The 16177-nt window shown below is 36.1% G+C and overlaps 2 protein-coding genes across 2 annotated transcripts in view; one reads left to right on the top strand and one right to left on the bottom strand.

Moving 5' to 3' along the window:
• The window catches only part of LOC145684629 (uncharacterized), a 252013-nt gene that overhangs the window by 130434 nt on the left and 105402 nt on the right, over positions 1-16177 (bottom strand). The window lies entirely within an intron of this gene.
• Positions 1-16177, top strand: part of LOC145684543 (glutamate receptor U1-like) — a 39476-nt gene that overhangs the window by 5333 nt on the left and 17966 nt on the right. The window contains exons 2-4 of the mRNA XM_081756938.1: positions 9197-9369; positions 11524-11799; positions 14854-14957. Of these exons, the coding sequence (XP_081613064.1) occupies positions 9197-9369; positions 11524-11799; positions 14854-14957 (553 nt within the window). The remainder of the gene's footprint in view (positions 1-9196; positions 9370-11523; positions 11800-14853; positions 14958-16177) is intronic.

The raw sequence follows: 16177 nt of genomic DNA, 5'->3' as shown, positions 1-16177 counted from the left end.
CACCGTATTCAAAATAGCCCCCAAGATATGTTACCTGCATCAGACGAACGTCTAGTAGCATTAATATGAAAACGGTTGAACATAAATGAACCAAAGAAAACTTTAAATATTAAATCCACGGGGCAAATCGAATAATGTTGTCGCGGTGGCCCCCAGGGCCGGCTTTTATGGGGGCCCAGACCCAACTTAGAAATTTTAAACGAAAATATGGGTCAAGTTATACCTCATTCGATAGATCTTCATACACTAACCATCGTTTTGGCAAAAGATTGTTCATATGGGTAACCGTTTTCAAAATGGCCGCCAAGACATGGTGCCTGTATCAGATAAAATGTCCAGTACCACTAATATGAAAACGGTTGAAGATAATAACTGATGAACAGGATAAAACTCCTATAGGAAATCACAGAGGATATTTATCATTCCAGGACTCGAAAATGTTGCAACAGAGGAGAAGATGCCTAGAGTAAAAATGCCATAACACAAAGGAGGAAATCTAGTTCCTAGAAAATCATCGTTCCAACGTCCTCCGTAAGTGGGTGAAGCGGGACGGAAAGAAACGGTGAAATTGCAAATGAGAACTTTAGTTTTTGCAAATTGTATCTACACAACAAAATTATCTGAATTGTGATTTTATAACAGATAGGTGTCTTTAAAAAAAAAGGTAGATAAAATTCTTGTTAAATATTACTTTTCATTTTGATTGCAGGCAATGATTTGTGCAAAAATGAATCAATTGAAATGCGAAACCAATTTGTCGAACAATTCAATTTTAGAACAACGTGTACAAATGTTGGTTTCTCAAAAGTCGTCTGCACAGTATTGGTTCATTACTTTATTACAGTACCAGTCACTTGTAGATCCAAGTGTTTCAGACAAGCCATACCTATTACAAATAAAAGTGGGGTTCTCATTTGAGATTTTACCATTCATTACGTTTCACCCACTTACGGAGGGAGATCGGAAAGATAATTTTCTAAGAATTAGATTTCCTGTTTAGCATTATCTCACTTTAATAATCTTTTTCTCCGTTGGAATGATAAATACCTTCTGGGATTTCCTATACGAATTTTATCCTATTCATTTATCTCCAACCGTTTTCATATTAGTGGTACTGGACGTTTTATCTAATACAGGCACCATGTCTTGGAGCCCATTTTGAATACGGTAACCAATATGAAAAATCTTTTACCACAACACTTTTTAGTTTTTAAAGATCTATCGAACGAGATATTACTTGACCTATGTTTTTTTCCATTGACAATTTTGAAGTTGGGCCCCCATATAAGGCGGCTCTGGGGGTCACCACGACATCATCCGATGTGCTTTATGTCATTTTCCTGTTTCACTTTTTGTTCTGTTCATTGTCACAACTCTGTTTAGTGTTTGAAGGTCTATCAAACGAGATATCACTTGCCCCATGTTTCCATTTAAAATTTTAAAGTTGGTCCCTGGGCCCCAATGATGGGTGGCCCTTTGGGACACCGCGACAACACCATTCGATGTGCCTTCATGGCTTTCCTATTTGAACTTTTGTTTGGTTCATTTATGTTCAACCGTTTTCATATTAGTGCTACTGGACAATTAACTGATACAGGTAACATAATTATCTTGGCTGCCATTTTGAAAACGGTAACCGATATAAAAACATCTTTTGCCACATACCTTTTCAGTTTTTAAAGATATATCGAACGAGGTGTCACTCCCCTCATGTTTTCATTTAAAATTTTAAAGTTGGGCCCCGGGCGCCCTTGAAGAGCGGTCCTGGGTGACTCCATGACATCACCATTCGATTGTCCCATAGTATTTCCTATTTCAGTTTTTGTTCAGATTATTTATGTTCAACCGTTTTCGAGACATTTCCGTGGAAAGATTAAAATGGGCCACCCTATATATATATACAGGGTGGGCCATTTTAATTAATCCACGGAAATATCTGAAAAATGATAAAACATAGAAGAATTTTTTGAAGTACACGTTATATATTGCTAAGGGGGAAAACCAATTCCGCCAAAAGTACCCCTCGCCGCCCCCCGTAAATGGGGGTAACTTTGAAATGTCAAATGGGAACATGGGTCGAGTAATACCTCGTTCGAAAGGCCTTGGAAAACTAAGTAACGCTGTACCAAAAGATGTTTCATATTGTGCACCAGTTTCAAAATGGCCGCCATGATATGGTTCGGAAACTCCAGTACCCGTAGTATGAAAACCATGGAAGGTAAATGAATGGAACAAAATTGAAATACGTAAATATCATAGGGCATATCGAATGATGTAATCCCTGTGATCCCAGTGGCTTCCCTGAAGGGGTCTTGTGGGCTAACTTCAAAATTTCAATGTCCGACCGGACAACGGTTCGGGCGTACGCTTGACCTACCCAATGCTGTTTGGAAGGCAGACTTCATGCATAGAGAATTGGTGCACTAAGTTAACGCGGATGGACACAGTTACATTTTGATTAACTATTAGCATTCATGTCATATCGTGAGCTTGAGGGACGAAACGGTGTGTACGTATATCCCCGAAATGCTTTCTGAATAACCAGCACGCATTGCATAAAAGTTTCTCTTTTTTTAGTCACTACATCGTCATCCTTACAAACAAATGTTTCAACCACACCATACCTATTTGTAAGGTTAGCCTTAATTTACGAATTAAAGTAGAGTTCTCGTTTGAACTTTCACTTTACTTTCCACCCCCATTCACATACAGAGCGCAGGGAGAGATTATTTTGCAGGACTTGGATTTTTCTCTACACATTATGGCAATTTTACTCTAATATTTTTATCTCTGTTGTATTATTCTCGAGCCTTGGAACGCCTCCGTGGTTTTCCTATTTAATTTTCGTTATTTTCATTTATGTCTAGCCGTATTCATACTATGGGCACTAGACGTTTTCTTAGACACAGTCACCATGTCTTTGCGATCATTTTGAAAACGGTGTCTCTTGTCGAAAATTTTCTTACAGAAGCTGTTTGATATTAATTTGTCTATGTAACGTGATGTTACTCGCTTCAAGCTACTATTTGAAATTTTCAAGTTGGCCCCGGATACCTTTCAGTTGGCCCTTGGAGTCACCCCGACAACACCTCTCGATGTGCCTTACGTCAGTTAGCTACTCCAGTTTTCCTTTTGTTGATTTATATCCAATCGCTTTCATACTACGGGTACTAAACCTTTTCTCTGACACGGATACTATGTTTCGGCGGCCTTTTGAGAACACTGCCATTTCACATCAATCGTTTTCTCCTGCAATATGTTAGATTTTGCAAGATTTATCGAACGAGGTACCACTCGACTCATGTTACTATTTGAAATTTTGAAGTTAGCCCCCAAGACCCCTTTAGGGAGGCCACTGGGATCACAGGGAACACACCATTCGATATGCCCTATGATATTTACGTATTTCAATTTTGTTCCATTCATTTACCTTCCATGGTTTTCACACTACGGGTACTGGAGTTTCCGAACCATATCATGGCGGCCATTTTGAAACCGGTGCACAATATGGAACATCTTTTGGTACAGCGTTACTTAGTTTTCCAAGGCCTTTCGAACGAGGTATTACTCGACCCATGTTCCCATTTGACATTTCAAAGTTACCCTCCGTTACCCCCATTTAGGGAGGGGGCGGAGAGGGGTACTTTTGGAGGAATTGGGTTTCCCCCTTAGCAATATATAACGTGTGCTTGAAACATTTCTTCTATGTTTTATCATTTTTCAGATATTTCCGTGGATTAATTAAAATGGCCCACCCTGTATATGTACAGGCGCGGATCCAGGATATGATCAAGGGAGAGGCTAAACCATTGTTTGCCTCTTTATCCAGTGTAAAGCAGGATTGAAGCTCATTTTGTTCAGTGTAGCTATACCTGAGCGTTAAGGGGGTATATAGGCCCTTTTACCCTTCCCTTGGATCCGGGCCTATATATAAACAAGCATGTTACGAACGCCAAATAAAGTTATATTTTCTCAAATTGCACTATGTAAGGTATTACCTATTTCTAATTTAGATATGAAATAAAACCACAATACCACATATATTATTCAGTGTAACAAAGGACAATACAGTATCACAAACATCAACATTTTGGAGATCTCTAATAACTCAAATAGCATAGACGGTGCAATGCGCATCATTTGTATCTTAGCGTCAAATACTATGATCATGGTGTAATGTATTTCGAATGAATGATGGACAAAGTTACAAGAAATGAAAAATTTAACTTTTTCTAAATACTTTACTTCGAAAACGTGCTCACATATCACGTCTCGTCATGTAGATGCTTCCAAAAGACTTAAGTGATCATAATGTCATTTACAAGAATTGTTATTTCAAACCGTTTCAGAGATACCAAACACATGAATAGTGATTGTTTTATTGCTTAAAATAACGCATTTGTGTTAAGTTTTTACAATGATTGTTGTTTTAGTTTGCTTCTATAACATTACAACAATAGTTTTTGGTTGTTTTAATTAAAACAAGTTGCAGTTGCAATACTTTAAGCAGTGTTGCCAACATAAATAAATTGCTAAAAATTATTCTAAATAAGTGCAAACAACGTAAGCTGCAAAATATTTTAATAACTCGTAATTTCCTTTATGGTGCAAGAATGGTTTCAAAAGATGACATTTTTCATAGTCTTTAGGCTATTTATAATGTTAATGTCAAAGTTTTCGTTACGGCAATACATGTAAATGCAAATTGTAACTGAAATTAAATGTAACTGATAACTTTTCAGTAACACTAGTTGTTCCCCTAAGCCTTAGGCCTGATGTACACAAAATCATGCTTAATTAAAAGTTCTAAATACACCTTAGTTACATTTCACTTGTTTTAGTTTGACCACCGTCTACCTCAAACTCGATCCATACCATATAGCTATATGCAATTATTCAAGGACTTACAGTTAGTAATATACATTGTGTTGATTTTTAGTTTGGTTTGTTTTAGTTTAACGTCCCATGATTATACTAGGGCCAGGCACGTAGCCAGGATTTCGTAATAGGGGGGGGGGTCCGAGACATGAAATACTGTGGTTGTCTCACCAGAGTTCGATTATTCTAAACTATTTTATTAGTAACACATTGGTTCGTTTAGTCTGGATTTCGCAATGGGAAGGGGGGAGGGGTGTGTGACATGAAATATTGTGGTTATCACACCAGGGGCTTGATCAATCTAAACTATTTTACTAGCAACACATATTGGTTTGTTAGGACAAGAAAATGAGGACATGTTCGTACGTATTTTAGTAGCAAACTATGAAGAAATCTCGAATAAAAGAATATTAAAAAGATTTTAAAAGATTTTACAATATCTACATTTCTTCTTCTGTACATTCATATAACAATTTTCCTTTTATTATGACCTCAACTATTTTTAAAAAAAGTACGTATCGAATAATGTAAAATATTATGTAATATCTGCGTTCCTTTCTCTGTTGAGTCAAATGTTAACAGAACTTGCTTTCCAGATAACTTTTTGTTTTTATTATTCCGTCAACTACTGTCTGTTCCAAATGACAACTAAAAGGAGCAGTTGAAAACCGTTTCTGTAATAACTTGTTTGATCTACAAAGAAGCGCTGATGAAAAATTATTTTTATTTTTCGCTTTTTATTTTTAATGCTGATTCTTCCTATTTCTCGTTTCTTTTTGTTTCATCCTTCATTAATTTTTTTTTTAATTCCTGGTCTTGAAAGGGGGGATCCGGACCCACCCCTTGGCTACGTGCCTGCTAGGGCGCCTAAAGAAGACGTGGAGCTAATGATTATAATGGAAACCGAATCACTTCGGTCGTTCAACTGTACCCCCACCGGAAATCGAATCCTGACCACGCGAACCGAAGTCAAGCGTGCTAGCCGCTAGACCAAATGGAGGTCTTCACATTGTGTTGATTTAAATCATTGAGTCAGTGTTGCCAGATTCGAAGATCAAAAAATAGTGTGTCTGTGCTCCAAAAGTAGCGGATTTGAACTATTTGTAGGGCAAATATATACAGTACAAATGAATTATTTGGCAACTAATGACTGGTACTAATGAAATGATTTTTAATATGGACTGGAAAATGTGCTGGACATATTGCAAGAAATTATGATCGATGAACAAAAACAATTCTAGACAGGATACCACGAGATAAAAACAGCCTAGGAAACGTCCTTATACAAGAAGGTTTGACGAAATCAAGAACAACTGGGGAGTAACCTGAAAAAGAATTGCTCAAGATAGATAGTTGTGGAGGAGACTTGGAAAGACCTTCAGCCAGCAGTGAATTGACAATAGTTGATTATGATAATGGCTATGATTTTATTATATCTGGACCTCAGAGGTAAACTAAACCAAGTCATAATTTCGTAATTTTACAAGAGAAGCGAAAAACCAGTTCCTTAAATAAGACATATAGTACTGTTTTCAAACTATACTAAGTAGTTACAAAGTAATAAGATGCTTTTAGACTTATATTGTTACACCACTAGAAAGAACATAGTCTATTAAAAAAGTATTCTTAACTCAGTTTCCACCAAAAAATTACTTAGTATAGTCTACCTCTAAAGTTCATGTATATATATATATATATATATATATATATATATATATATATATATATATATATATATATATATATATATATATATATATAACTTTCACCAGGTAAGGTAGGGTAAAATCAGATCCAAAATTTAACGAAATTCGTACAGCGAAAAACAAATTTGATCCTTCATATTGCAGCAAAACTACGAAAATTAATACTAAAGAAAAGCAGAAAGTTAAGAATCACTTGTTTTGCCGGGACAGAGAAAAGAGATACATATAGCTCGAATTACCTATATACTTACATAATATGTATGTCCATGTTTCGCAAGCAATTTTCAAGCAATATAAAATTTCAGCGTAATGAACGCATAATTAGTTTTCTCGAATAAAGATCACATGCACCGCTGAGAAAAGTGAAACGAAATCTTTGAGTTTTACGTCCCACGGTTATGCCGGTTATCCTAAAGCAGACGGTGATGAGTAATGAATGAAATGGTGGAATGAAGAAAGTGGGAGGAAACGGGAGAACCCCGAGGAAACCCACGCATACGGTGTTTGTCCACCACAAAGTTCACTTGGCGGGGATTGGGATCGAACACGGATCCCAAGCACCAAAGGTGAACGCTCAACCACTGAGTCACCGCGGCCCCATGCACCGTTGAGAACTCAGGAATAAGCTTAATCTATGTTACAGCACTGGACATATGCTTATATAATACATTACGACCTTATAAACTTATATAAGAAACAGAATGTACCTAAAGTGAAACGCGAACTATACGAAACATAAGACTTTGAATCTAACTTGTTTGGTGATCTAACCCGAGACCACAGATAGCAAAGATGAGTGCCATAGCTCCCACCATAAGGTTAAGGATATGCCTGTTTTAAAGTGTCAATTAAACACTGAGATGTGAAACGGTAATAAAGCAATTGATCAATTGGAAACAAAATATATGGTAGTAATAATTTACTCTATTCGTTAAGATAATGAACGTTATATTCTGTTTTTAAAATGACAATCAAAAAAAATTTCAATTTCGGTCCGATTAAATACATTCGTGCTGCTATGTGTTGCGTTATCCGTTAGGAGGTATTAAGCAATTGTGATTCAAAGGAAGTAAATAAACTACTGTATAGTACTGGAGTTAGTTTAATAGAGTTTAATTGTATAGGCAGTACTGAAGCTATTTGAGACAAAGTCTATTGCTGAAAGTGAAATATGGGTTACTATTAGGCTTTTATCCCAGGTATGTTGTACCCACTGATGATTGAACCCGGAACACACGCATGGAAAGCATTAACGCTAGCAAATTAGCTACGAAGAAATACATCATACCATAATTCTGTCAAGAATGAACGCAAAAAGTAAGAACAGAAAACGACAGACTGTACGATAATAATACTTTCACAATTTTAATTTCATACTATTTGTTTCGAGACTTTCGAGACGAGACCCGAGACGAGACCGAGACTTGGCCTTCGAGACCGAGACCGAGATCGAGACAAGCATCTGTTGACCGAGACGAGACCGAGACCGAGACGGCGATTTTTGACTCGAGACGAGATCGAGACCGAGACCGCTACTTATCAACCGAGACGAGACCGAGACTGTACAAAGTCTCGTCTCGTCTCGTCTCGATACCATCCCTATTTAACACCTTCCTCAAACAAAAAGCGAATCACTGCCCTCATTTTCTAATTAGTGTAGAACGACAAATGGAGCTACCATGTTTAACGGCCTGCTACACTCCAACGACTAACACGGGAATAATAGTGACACGTTACATAGAAGTGTTGCAGATGACACTAGTTTAGCACTGGATACTAGCAGTGTTACCAAACCCTAGTGCGAGGAATTCAAAAAAATCCCTTTAGTTTTTTGTACTTCTCCTCGTACTTTGTTGAGATGACATCTTGCTACTGAAGTAAGGATTTACTGTACGGATTAAGTCAGAAAATAAAATATAAGATATCATGAGGTGATTTTTAAAATTTCTTCAAAACCTTTTAAATATATGGATATACATATATATTTAAAAAAAAGAGAGAGAGGGAGGCCGAAATTTTCCTTTAAAAATCTCAATTTTAATGGTCACTTTACAATTGTTACATACATTCTCGATCGATCAGAAGCAGAGATACATTCCTCTGCATCACGCTTCCTGAGAATGCGGATAACAAAAGGTCAGTTGAAAGTGACAGTGATGACGCCGAAGATTTAGTAGATGATGTCAAGGAAGTGAGTAGAGCTGTACTTCATTCCATGGAGATTGATTAGTACAAGGTATTTTATTAGATATGTTCTTATATTTTAATTAAAAATTTTGTTAACATCGCTTCCAATTCACACTTTCGCTTCATAATATACGACACTAAATCAGCACTGGATACTAGCAGTGTTACCAAGCCCTAGTGCTAGGAATTCCAAAAAATCCCTTTACTTTTTTTTTTTTTACTTCTCCTCGTACATTGTTGAGATGACATCTTGCTACTGAAGTAGGGGTCTATATCCATTCACATCCCTACAGAATCTTACTTCTTTTTCCTTTCTTCACCAAGATTCATGTGTTAAGACTGTTCAAGGAACATCTTTGATTTCACTGAATTCCATGTCTACCAATGGTTATTATAATTAGGACGTTTATGTTTTCTTTTTCTAGGTGAAGCTACGTATATGCTTCAATCTCTGAAAAGATTGAAAAGATTTATGTCCGTACAAAGATTTGTTCAATTGGCCTCATGGAATTCGGAAACTTATTTTCATTATCAACAGGCAAAAACTATGTATGCAGTAGTGTGTTCTACATTCGAAACAGTTCACTACTTTAATAAAGTAAGTAGCCGAAACAATATACAAAGCAAAATTGGTGCTCCGTAATCTAGTTAGTAAATCTTCAGACTATCACTGAGTGTAATGTTTACTGAGAATTATTTCCTTGCTAAGAACTCATTTTTGTTCCTGGTTTTCTAAAATGACATAAGGAAAGCCACTTTGAGCATGGTGATTTGTTGTTGATTATCGATACATGCAAGCTGTCATCTTCCAGAAATTTTTGTCCGGCCGGATATTTTTCATGGACATTTGTGTTTTCCTTCCCCTTATCCTCCGGAGTAGAGAGGGTGCACTAGACGTTATGTATTAAAGGATGTCCCTGCACAAGAGTGACAGGTACCAGTAATGGTATTTTAATTTATCTTAGCTCCTGAAGCCATCTCCGGAAGCAATGGTGAATTTGAGAGGATGGCCCAGGGTCAAATTTCCTGGAGCTACAAAATTTGCCAAGAGGCTATATCTTCTATCGTTCTCAATTTGGAATCTGTGTGTTTACGTAGTACTACTTTCACCCGAAATCTGAAATCATAACTATTTCCCCTGTTCCCCATTGTTATAATGTTCAGTTATATGGTTGGAAGAAACATTGGATGTATCTTCAATTCACCAAATAGTAAAGCACTAACGATATTGATTTTATCTTAGTAACAGTCATGTGAAATAAAGGGTGTCCCATAAACAGGGGCGTCATTTCAGACTTCGCTTGGGGGGGGGCAAGAGCACCACCGACATAAGACTTTCACGTTTTGAACTAGTATATTAGTAGACAATCGATTAATGTATATGTATTCCTCAAACTCTTGGGCGGGCAATTGCCCCCTCCTGCCCTCCCTAAATGACGCCCCTGCCCATAAAGAACGCAACTTTTGAAATTCCCGCCATTTCTGTTCTAGTACGTTGGAAGGACTGAACGTTACACGACTTTCATCTGTTATCTTTGTGGTTAGGGGCCCCGAATAGCGCATGATCGTCATCTATTTTCTGTACGGATAGGAATCAAGGATGTTATAAAATAGGGGATCTGCCCATACAGCAAAATCGTGAAGCCATACGTCACAGTGTCGCCATGCCTACTCTGCCCGCTCCGCGCCACTAAGATCGCAAGGTTTCGAGCCAACAATCATGGCGGAAACGGGAGTAGCCAATCAGACGTGCCGACTCAGACGATGCTCGGTTGTTTTTTGGCTTCATTGAGTTCATAGGATGAAGGTATGTATGGGGAGGTCCTCTATTTTATAAATCCTTGGTAGGAATGGAGCTTTTCTCGATGGAGCAGCGGTCACCATGTTGCGTGGGTTTTTCGGAGTTCTCTCGTTCCCTCCCTCTTCCTTTATTTGACCCTTTCTTACATTTCTCATCATCACCGTCTCCTTTAACCTAGCCGGTATAACCGTGGGACGTAAAACTTAAACATATCATTTCATTTTTTTCATTATATATGGCGAATGTTGTACAGAGATTAATGAATGTTTGACGATGACGATCATGTCCTATTCGTTGCTCCGAGACTACTAACCACAAAGACTACAAATGAAAATCTTGTAATTCAGTGCTGCCAACTTACTAGAACAGAAATGGCGTGCATTTCAAAAGTTACGTTCTTTAGGATACCCTTTATAATTAATAATAATAGTAAGGGGAAAATTTCAAGTGACAAGATGAAAATTCTCAATGATATTGTAATTAAATGTGTTTTGTAAATAACAATTTTATTATTTAAAGATATTATTGCTTACAAATATGTCGACTAGATGCAATGACAATGACGTCACTTGTAACTTTTTTGTACTGATTCAAATGCGCATATGTGTGCTAATTCTGTGTCCGAAATATACCCAATTTTTCTGCCTTGGTTCCCCTTTGTTATAAAATTTAGTTATCAATATTAGGTTTTATTTTTAACACAATTTAGTTATCTAATTTTCTGTTTCTCTAATGATGGAGGTTTACTTCTTTTATTATGTATGTGCGTTGCAGGTACAATAATTCGAAATTTAATCTTTCACTAATCTATTTTCACTTTATTTGAGGGTACTGAAGGAGAAAATTTTATTTGAGAACAAACATTACATATTGGTAACTCTTTTTACTTCTATTTTTCAAATATATTTGAAAACATCATTTAAAGCTAAAAATATATCTCTCATTTTACAGATTAATCACCAAGACAAGCGCCATGTTTGGGTTATCTTTACTGAAGATGATAACCACCATTTATTATCTAATCTTTCAATAGATTTTGCAAGCCAAACATTTTATGTAAACAGTGAAAACTCAATTTTCGAGTTGTACAAACTAAATGCTACGTCAACAGTTATAACACGCAAGATTGCTAAAAATGGCCTATCTAAAGCTCCACTTGATAAATATTACAAATGGCGACATAGAGATAATCTCTACGCTGCAGTCTTTAATGTCACAAACAATGAGGTATGTTGATTTTATACGCATATTGTGCGAGAGACATTTACGTCTAAACTTCTTCTTTCTTAAATAATAGAAATAAAGAAACAGAAGTGTGATCAATAAGAAGTAATGTTGTCCATGAAATGAGAAATACCTTTTTAAGTTCGAGACGAGACAAGGAATGCAATAATTACCATTTCGTTTTCGAGACGAGAAATTTGAATATTTTCGTGGGAAACACAAATTCACCCAAGCCTTACATTTCAAATATTGTTTTGGTGTGATATGATTCATAGTATAAAACAGTGGTTCCCAACCTTCTTTACCCTACGCCCCCTTTCGTAAACCCTGCATACTTCTTGCCGTCCCTCCTTTCAGCTAATTGGTCCTATGTCCTTTTCATCTTACCCCTTCTGCGATTTCAGATGCAGTATTGAATTCTCAGTTCTCCATTACTACTACTACTACTACTACTACTACTACTACTACTACTACTACTACTACTACTACTACTACTACTACTACTACTACTACTATAATAATAATAATAATAATAATAATAATAATAATAATAATAATAATAATAATAATAATAATAATAATAATAATACACTGACAAAAGCAGATAAGCACCTGGAAGGAGTGATTCAACGTCGATGTAATTTTCTACATATGCGTACCATCAGCGGACAAAAATCATTAGATTTGCAACGATTACAGTGCATTAGTGTTGTCACCACCAGACTGTGTTATCATGCCTAATAGAGTATATATGTGGCGTGTCCAGCATCAGATGGTTATTGAGCACTGTGAATTTGAACCACTTCCGTTTTTGCTAGAGTGTTGGGTATAGTTATAGTACGTTGCATTGAGAGGCTGAATCGTTTGGAAAAGAAAAATTCTAGATATCTGTCTGGCGGTTTCTTTTATGGCTATAAATGTTGAAACCGGAAATTGTTAGTTTTAACCACTTCCGATTTGAATAGAAGATTAACGAAGCAGATAGAACCTTTCCTTGGGACGTTGGATCGATTGTATAATAGAAAACCGCATCTTGATAGCATTAACCGTTTTTGTTCTACGGAAATCAGTATTGAAGCTGGAACTAATAGTATATTTGACCCATTTCCGGTTCTAGTAGACTTTTGTAGATAGTTATGATATATTGTGTTGAGACGCTGAATCGTTTACAAGAAACAACTTCTTTCTATTTGTTACTGTTTTCGTTTTATGGTGATAAGTGTTGAAAACCGGAAATAATAGTAAATTTGAGCCACTTCCGATTATGATAGAGTTGTGGATAGTTATGAAATATTGAATCGTTTGTAGAAAATCATTTCTCAATACCTGTCACCATTTTTGTTCTATGGAGATAAACGTTGAAGCCGGAATTGACTAATTTGAAATAGTTCCGTTTTGAGTAGAGAGTTAAAAGAGGAAATGGAACCTATCCTTGGAAAGTTGAATCGGTTAAAAAAAAAGAAAACAAAACAAAAAGAAAAAAGAAAAAGAATGGAAAGGAAAAAAGAAAAAAAACTTATCTCGATATTTCTTACAGTTTTTTCTCTGATACCTGTTGACAGACGGACGGACAAAGCTGTTCTGCAAGACTTCCGACTTATGCATAGCATAGTTTGGTTGTCTAACTGAAACATATCGTCCAGTGGCAATGGTCTTAAATGTGTTAACTGATGGGATGATTACTTCACTGTTAAGGAATTGTGTCCTTCACTATTAAACAATACTCAGGGGCGGATCTAGGACGGATTCCTGGGGGGAGGAATGATTCCTAATTACCAGCCTTTTACAGCACTGTGCCTGTGCCGCTGCTGGTTGAAAACGACCCTTCGCCCCCCTGGATCTATCTAAGACAATATTAGCCTATGTTTATTATTACAGTGTTTAATCGCCAGCAAAAAGTCACCGGTGAAACAAAACGAATGTTAGGATGAGAGAATAGTCATATAAAACTACTGACTTCCATCACAATGAATTATCTTCAGACACCGAATTGTGATTTAAAATAGGACGTCATCACTTCCAGAAGAAGCCAGTGTTGGCTATGACTATCAACACGTCTGAACGTCAAACGTCAGGATTTGTAATTTTGCATTGCTGAAGAAGTATATTATTTGGAGAATTGGGAGCTTTATTAGTTATACATAAATAGAGAATTTTATATCTATAGTGCTGCCAAATATGTATCTCATAGGCAGCATTCTCGCCTACGTGTTACTCACTGCAAATCGGGATCCCAGAAACTTTCGTCTTCTCAGAATTAATTTCAGTACCTTGTCAATTAGTGTAGATATAAGTTATTTCAATTATGTTTTCGACTTTGGCTACTTTTTGCGTTGTGCTATATTAATTATACACCAAAATATAGCTAGCATTACCGCAAAAATTGGAAATGATGTTTAAATAATAATAATAATAATAATAATAATAATAATAATAATAATAATAATAATAATAATAATAATAATAATAATAATAATAATAATAATAATAATGGATTTTAGTACTAATCAATGACTGAGGAAAACGTACTGTAAATAGTTGATGTGTAGATGATGGAAAGAAGTATTTGATTTCAGAATATTCTTAAAAGCACCACAGTGTATGTAGCTTATTTCAAGTTAGTACTACACTAAAGTTAGGAAATGTTTTCCTTATTTCATTTTTAATTCAGCTAGCTATAAATTTAGATATATTTAGCTAGATTTTGTGTGCTATTTAGCTACTTTCTGAAGATATCTATTGGTAACACTGGAAAAATGACTGATAATACACATAGTTATTGTATGAAAGTACTTGGCACTAAACATTTTGTAGGTAGTGAATTTGATATTATATATATATAAAAGTAGAGAGGAGCGTACTGACAACTATTGAAAAATCTATACAATAAACTGAGTAGGACAATACAGGTATATCAAATTCATTCATAATTCAACAGTTTTCTTTATTGTATAAGGTAACAAAATACTAGCTTTGAAATAGGATCATGTTCCAATGAACATATAGAACTAACTTTTCTTGGTTTTAATACCTTTTTTCTTTCATTTATTTTGACAGTTCCCTCCCCTTAGTATGTCTAAACGTTCAAGAAATTCGAATGTAGATCTTGAGGGATTTGTACCTGATATTCTACGCACGCTTGGAGAACGACTTAATTTTAGGTAAGGTTTCAGTTGGATGTAGCCTAATTTTTGTCAAATAAAATTATTGATCATGTAAGTTGTTTTCACAGACGGAAATATTTTGAAAGTATATACTTTCAATATTTCTTTTCTTCAAGAAATTCAAAGAAAATACCAATCAATACAACCTCGCAACATCAGTGAACGTCAAATTATGGGCTGCCCATATTACAACTTTTTTAAAATTTAATGTTTTACCTTAAAAGAAAAGAGTACAGCTCACAGATGACGAGAAGAACCCTAGCAGAAGTAGTGTGACTTAGGTATGGGCTCGCCCACTTTTTGCACGGGGATTTCAAATGACACTACGGAATACCACACAGATAACTACCCGGAATAGCAGACGACATCTAAGTATAGACCACACCTCAAAAACCGAAAATGTACTTGACCGTGTCGTTGACCTTTCAACGCTTCCCCTGTTTTACGGTTCTTCTCGCCATCTGTGAGCTGTACCTACGTATGAAATTAACGTCTCAACATTTTAAGTTGATTAATTAATTGAAGGGTTTAACCTCCCTTTTAGAAGCTGACCTCCTTGTAGAAGAGTTTAATCTCCCCATGGTGCATAATAATTGGCCAGCATCAGAGGTGGAACTTCAATTTGCCCAAGCAAGAATTTATCTCAGAACCATTTACAAAAATTATTCTGAACCTCCCAGTTACAAAATTTTCTCATGGCCCGTGTGCAAGTTGAGTTTTACAACTTGTGTTTTGTTAATACACGAAGATTTGAAAGTTCATCATAATTGTCACTAGTCACACACATCACTAGACGAAGCTCTATTGACTGCATAACAATGCTCCAGCCCACACGGCTGTTGTTGCGAACGACTGCACTGAAAGACTGTAACTTCGAAGAAATTCAGCATCCGCCTGTACATTAAGACTGGTGCAGCTAAATGATTTTTTAGGACTTCTGTCGGTTAGAGCTTATGCCTTCTAGTACTTTCATTTACTTGCTTTACTGAATAGTTCTCAAATTTGGTACGCTGACATAAAATACAACAGTACAGTTGTTGCCCCAATGCTGTTACGAACGTAGGTTATTCCAACGGTAACAGCTATATTAGAAATACTAAAACTGTTATTATTCAAATTTGACACAATCTACTTGTAGGTCTAGTATAAATGTTCTTTAGAACTTTCCAATTTTTACCGAAAATACCATTACTTATACAAAAATTATGTATAGGATA

The sequence above is a fragment of the Thermobia domestica genome, chromosome 5 (genome assembly GCF_964235325.1).
Source record: "Thermobia domestica chromosome 5, izTheDome1.hap1.1, whole genome shotgun sequence".
Lineage (NCBI taxonomy): Eukaryota > Metazoa > Arthropoda > Insecta > Zygentoma > Lepismatidae > Thermobia > Thermobia domestica.
The sequence above is the reverse complement of the archived record's forward strand: the minus strand, read 5'-3'. Positions and strand labels throughout refer to the sequence as shown.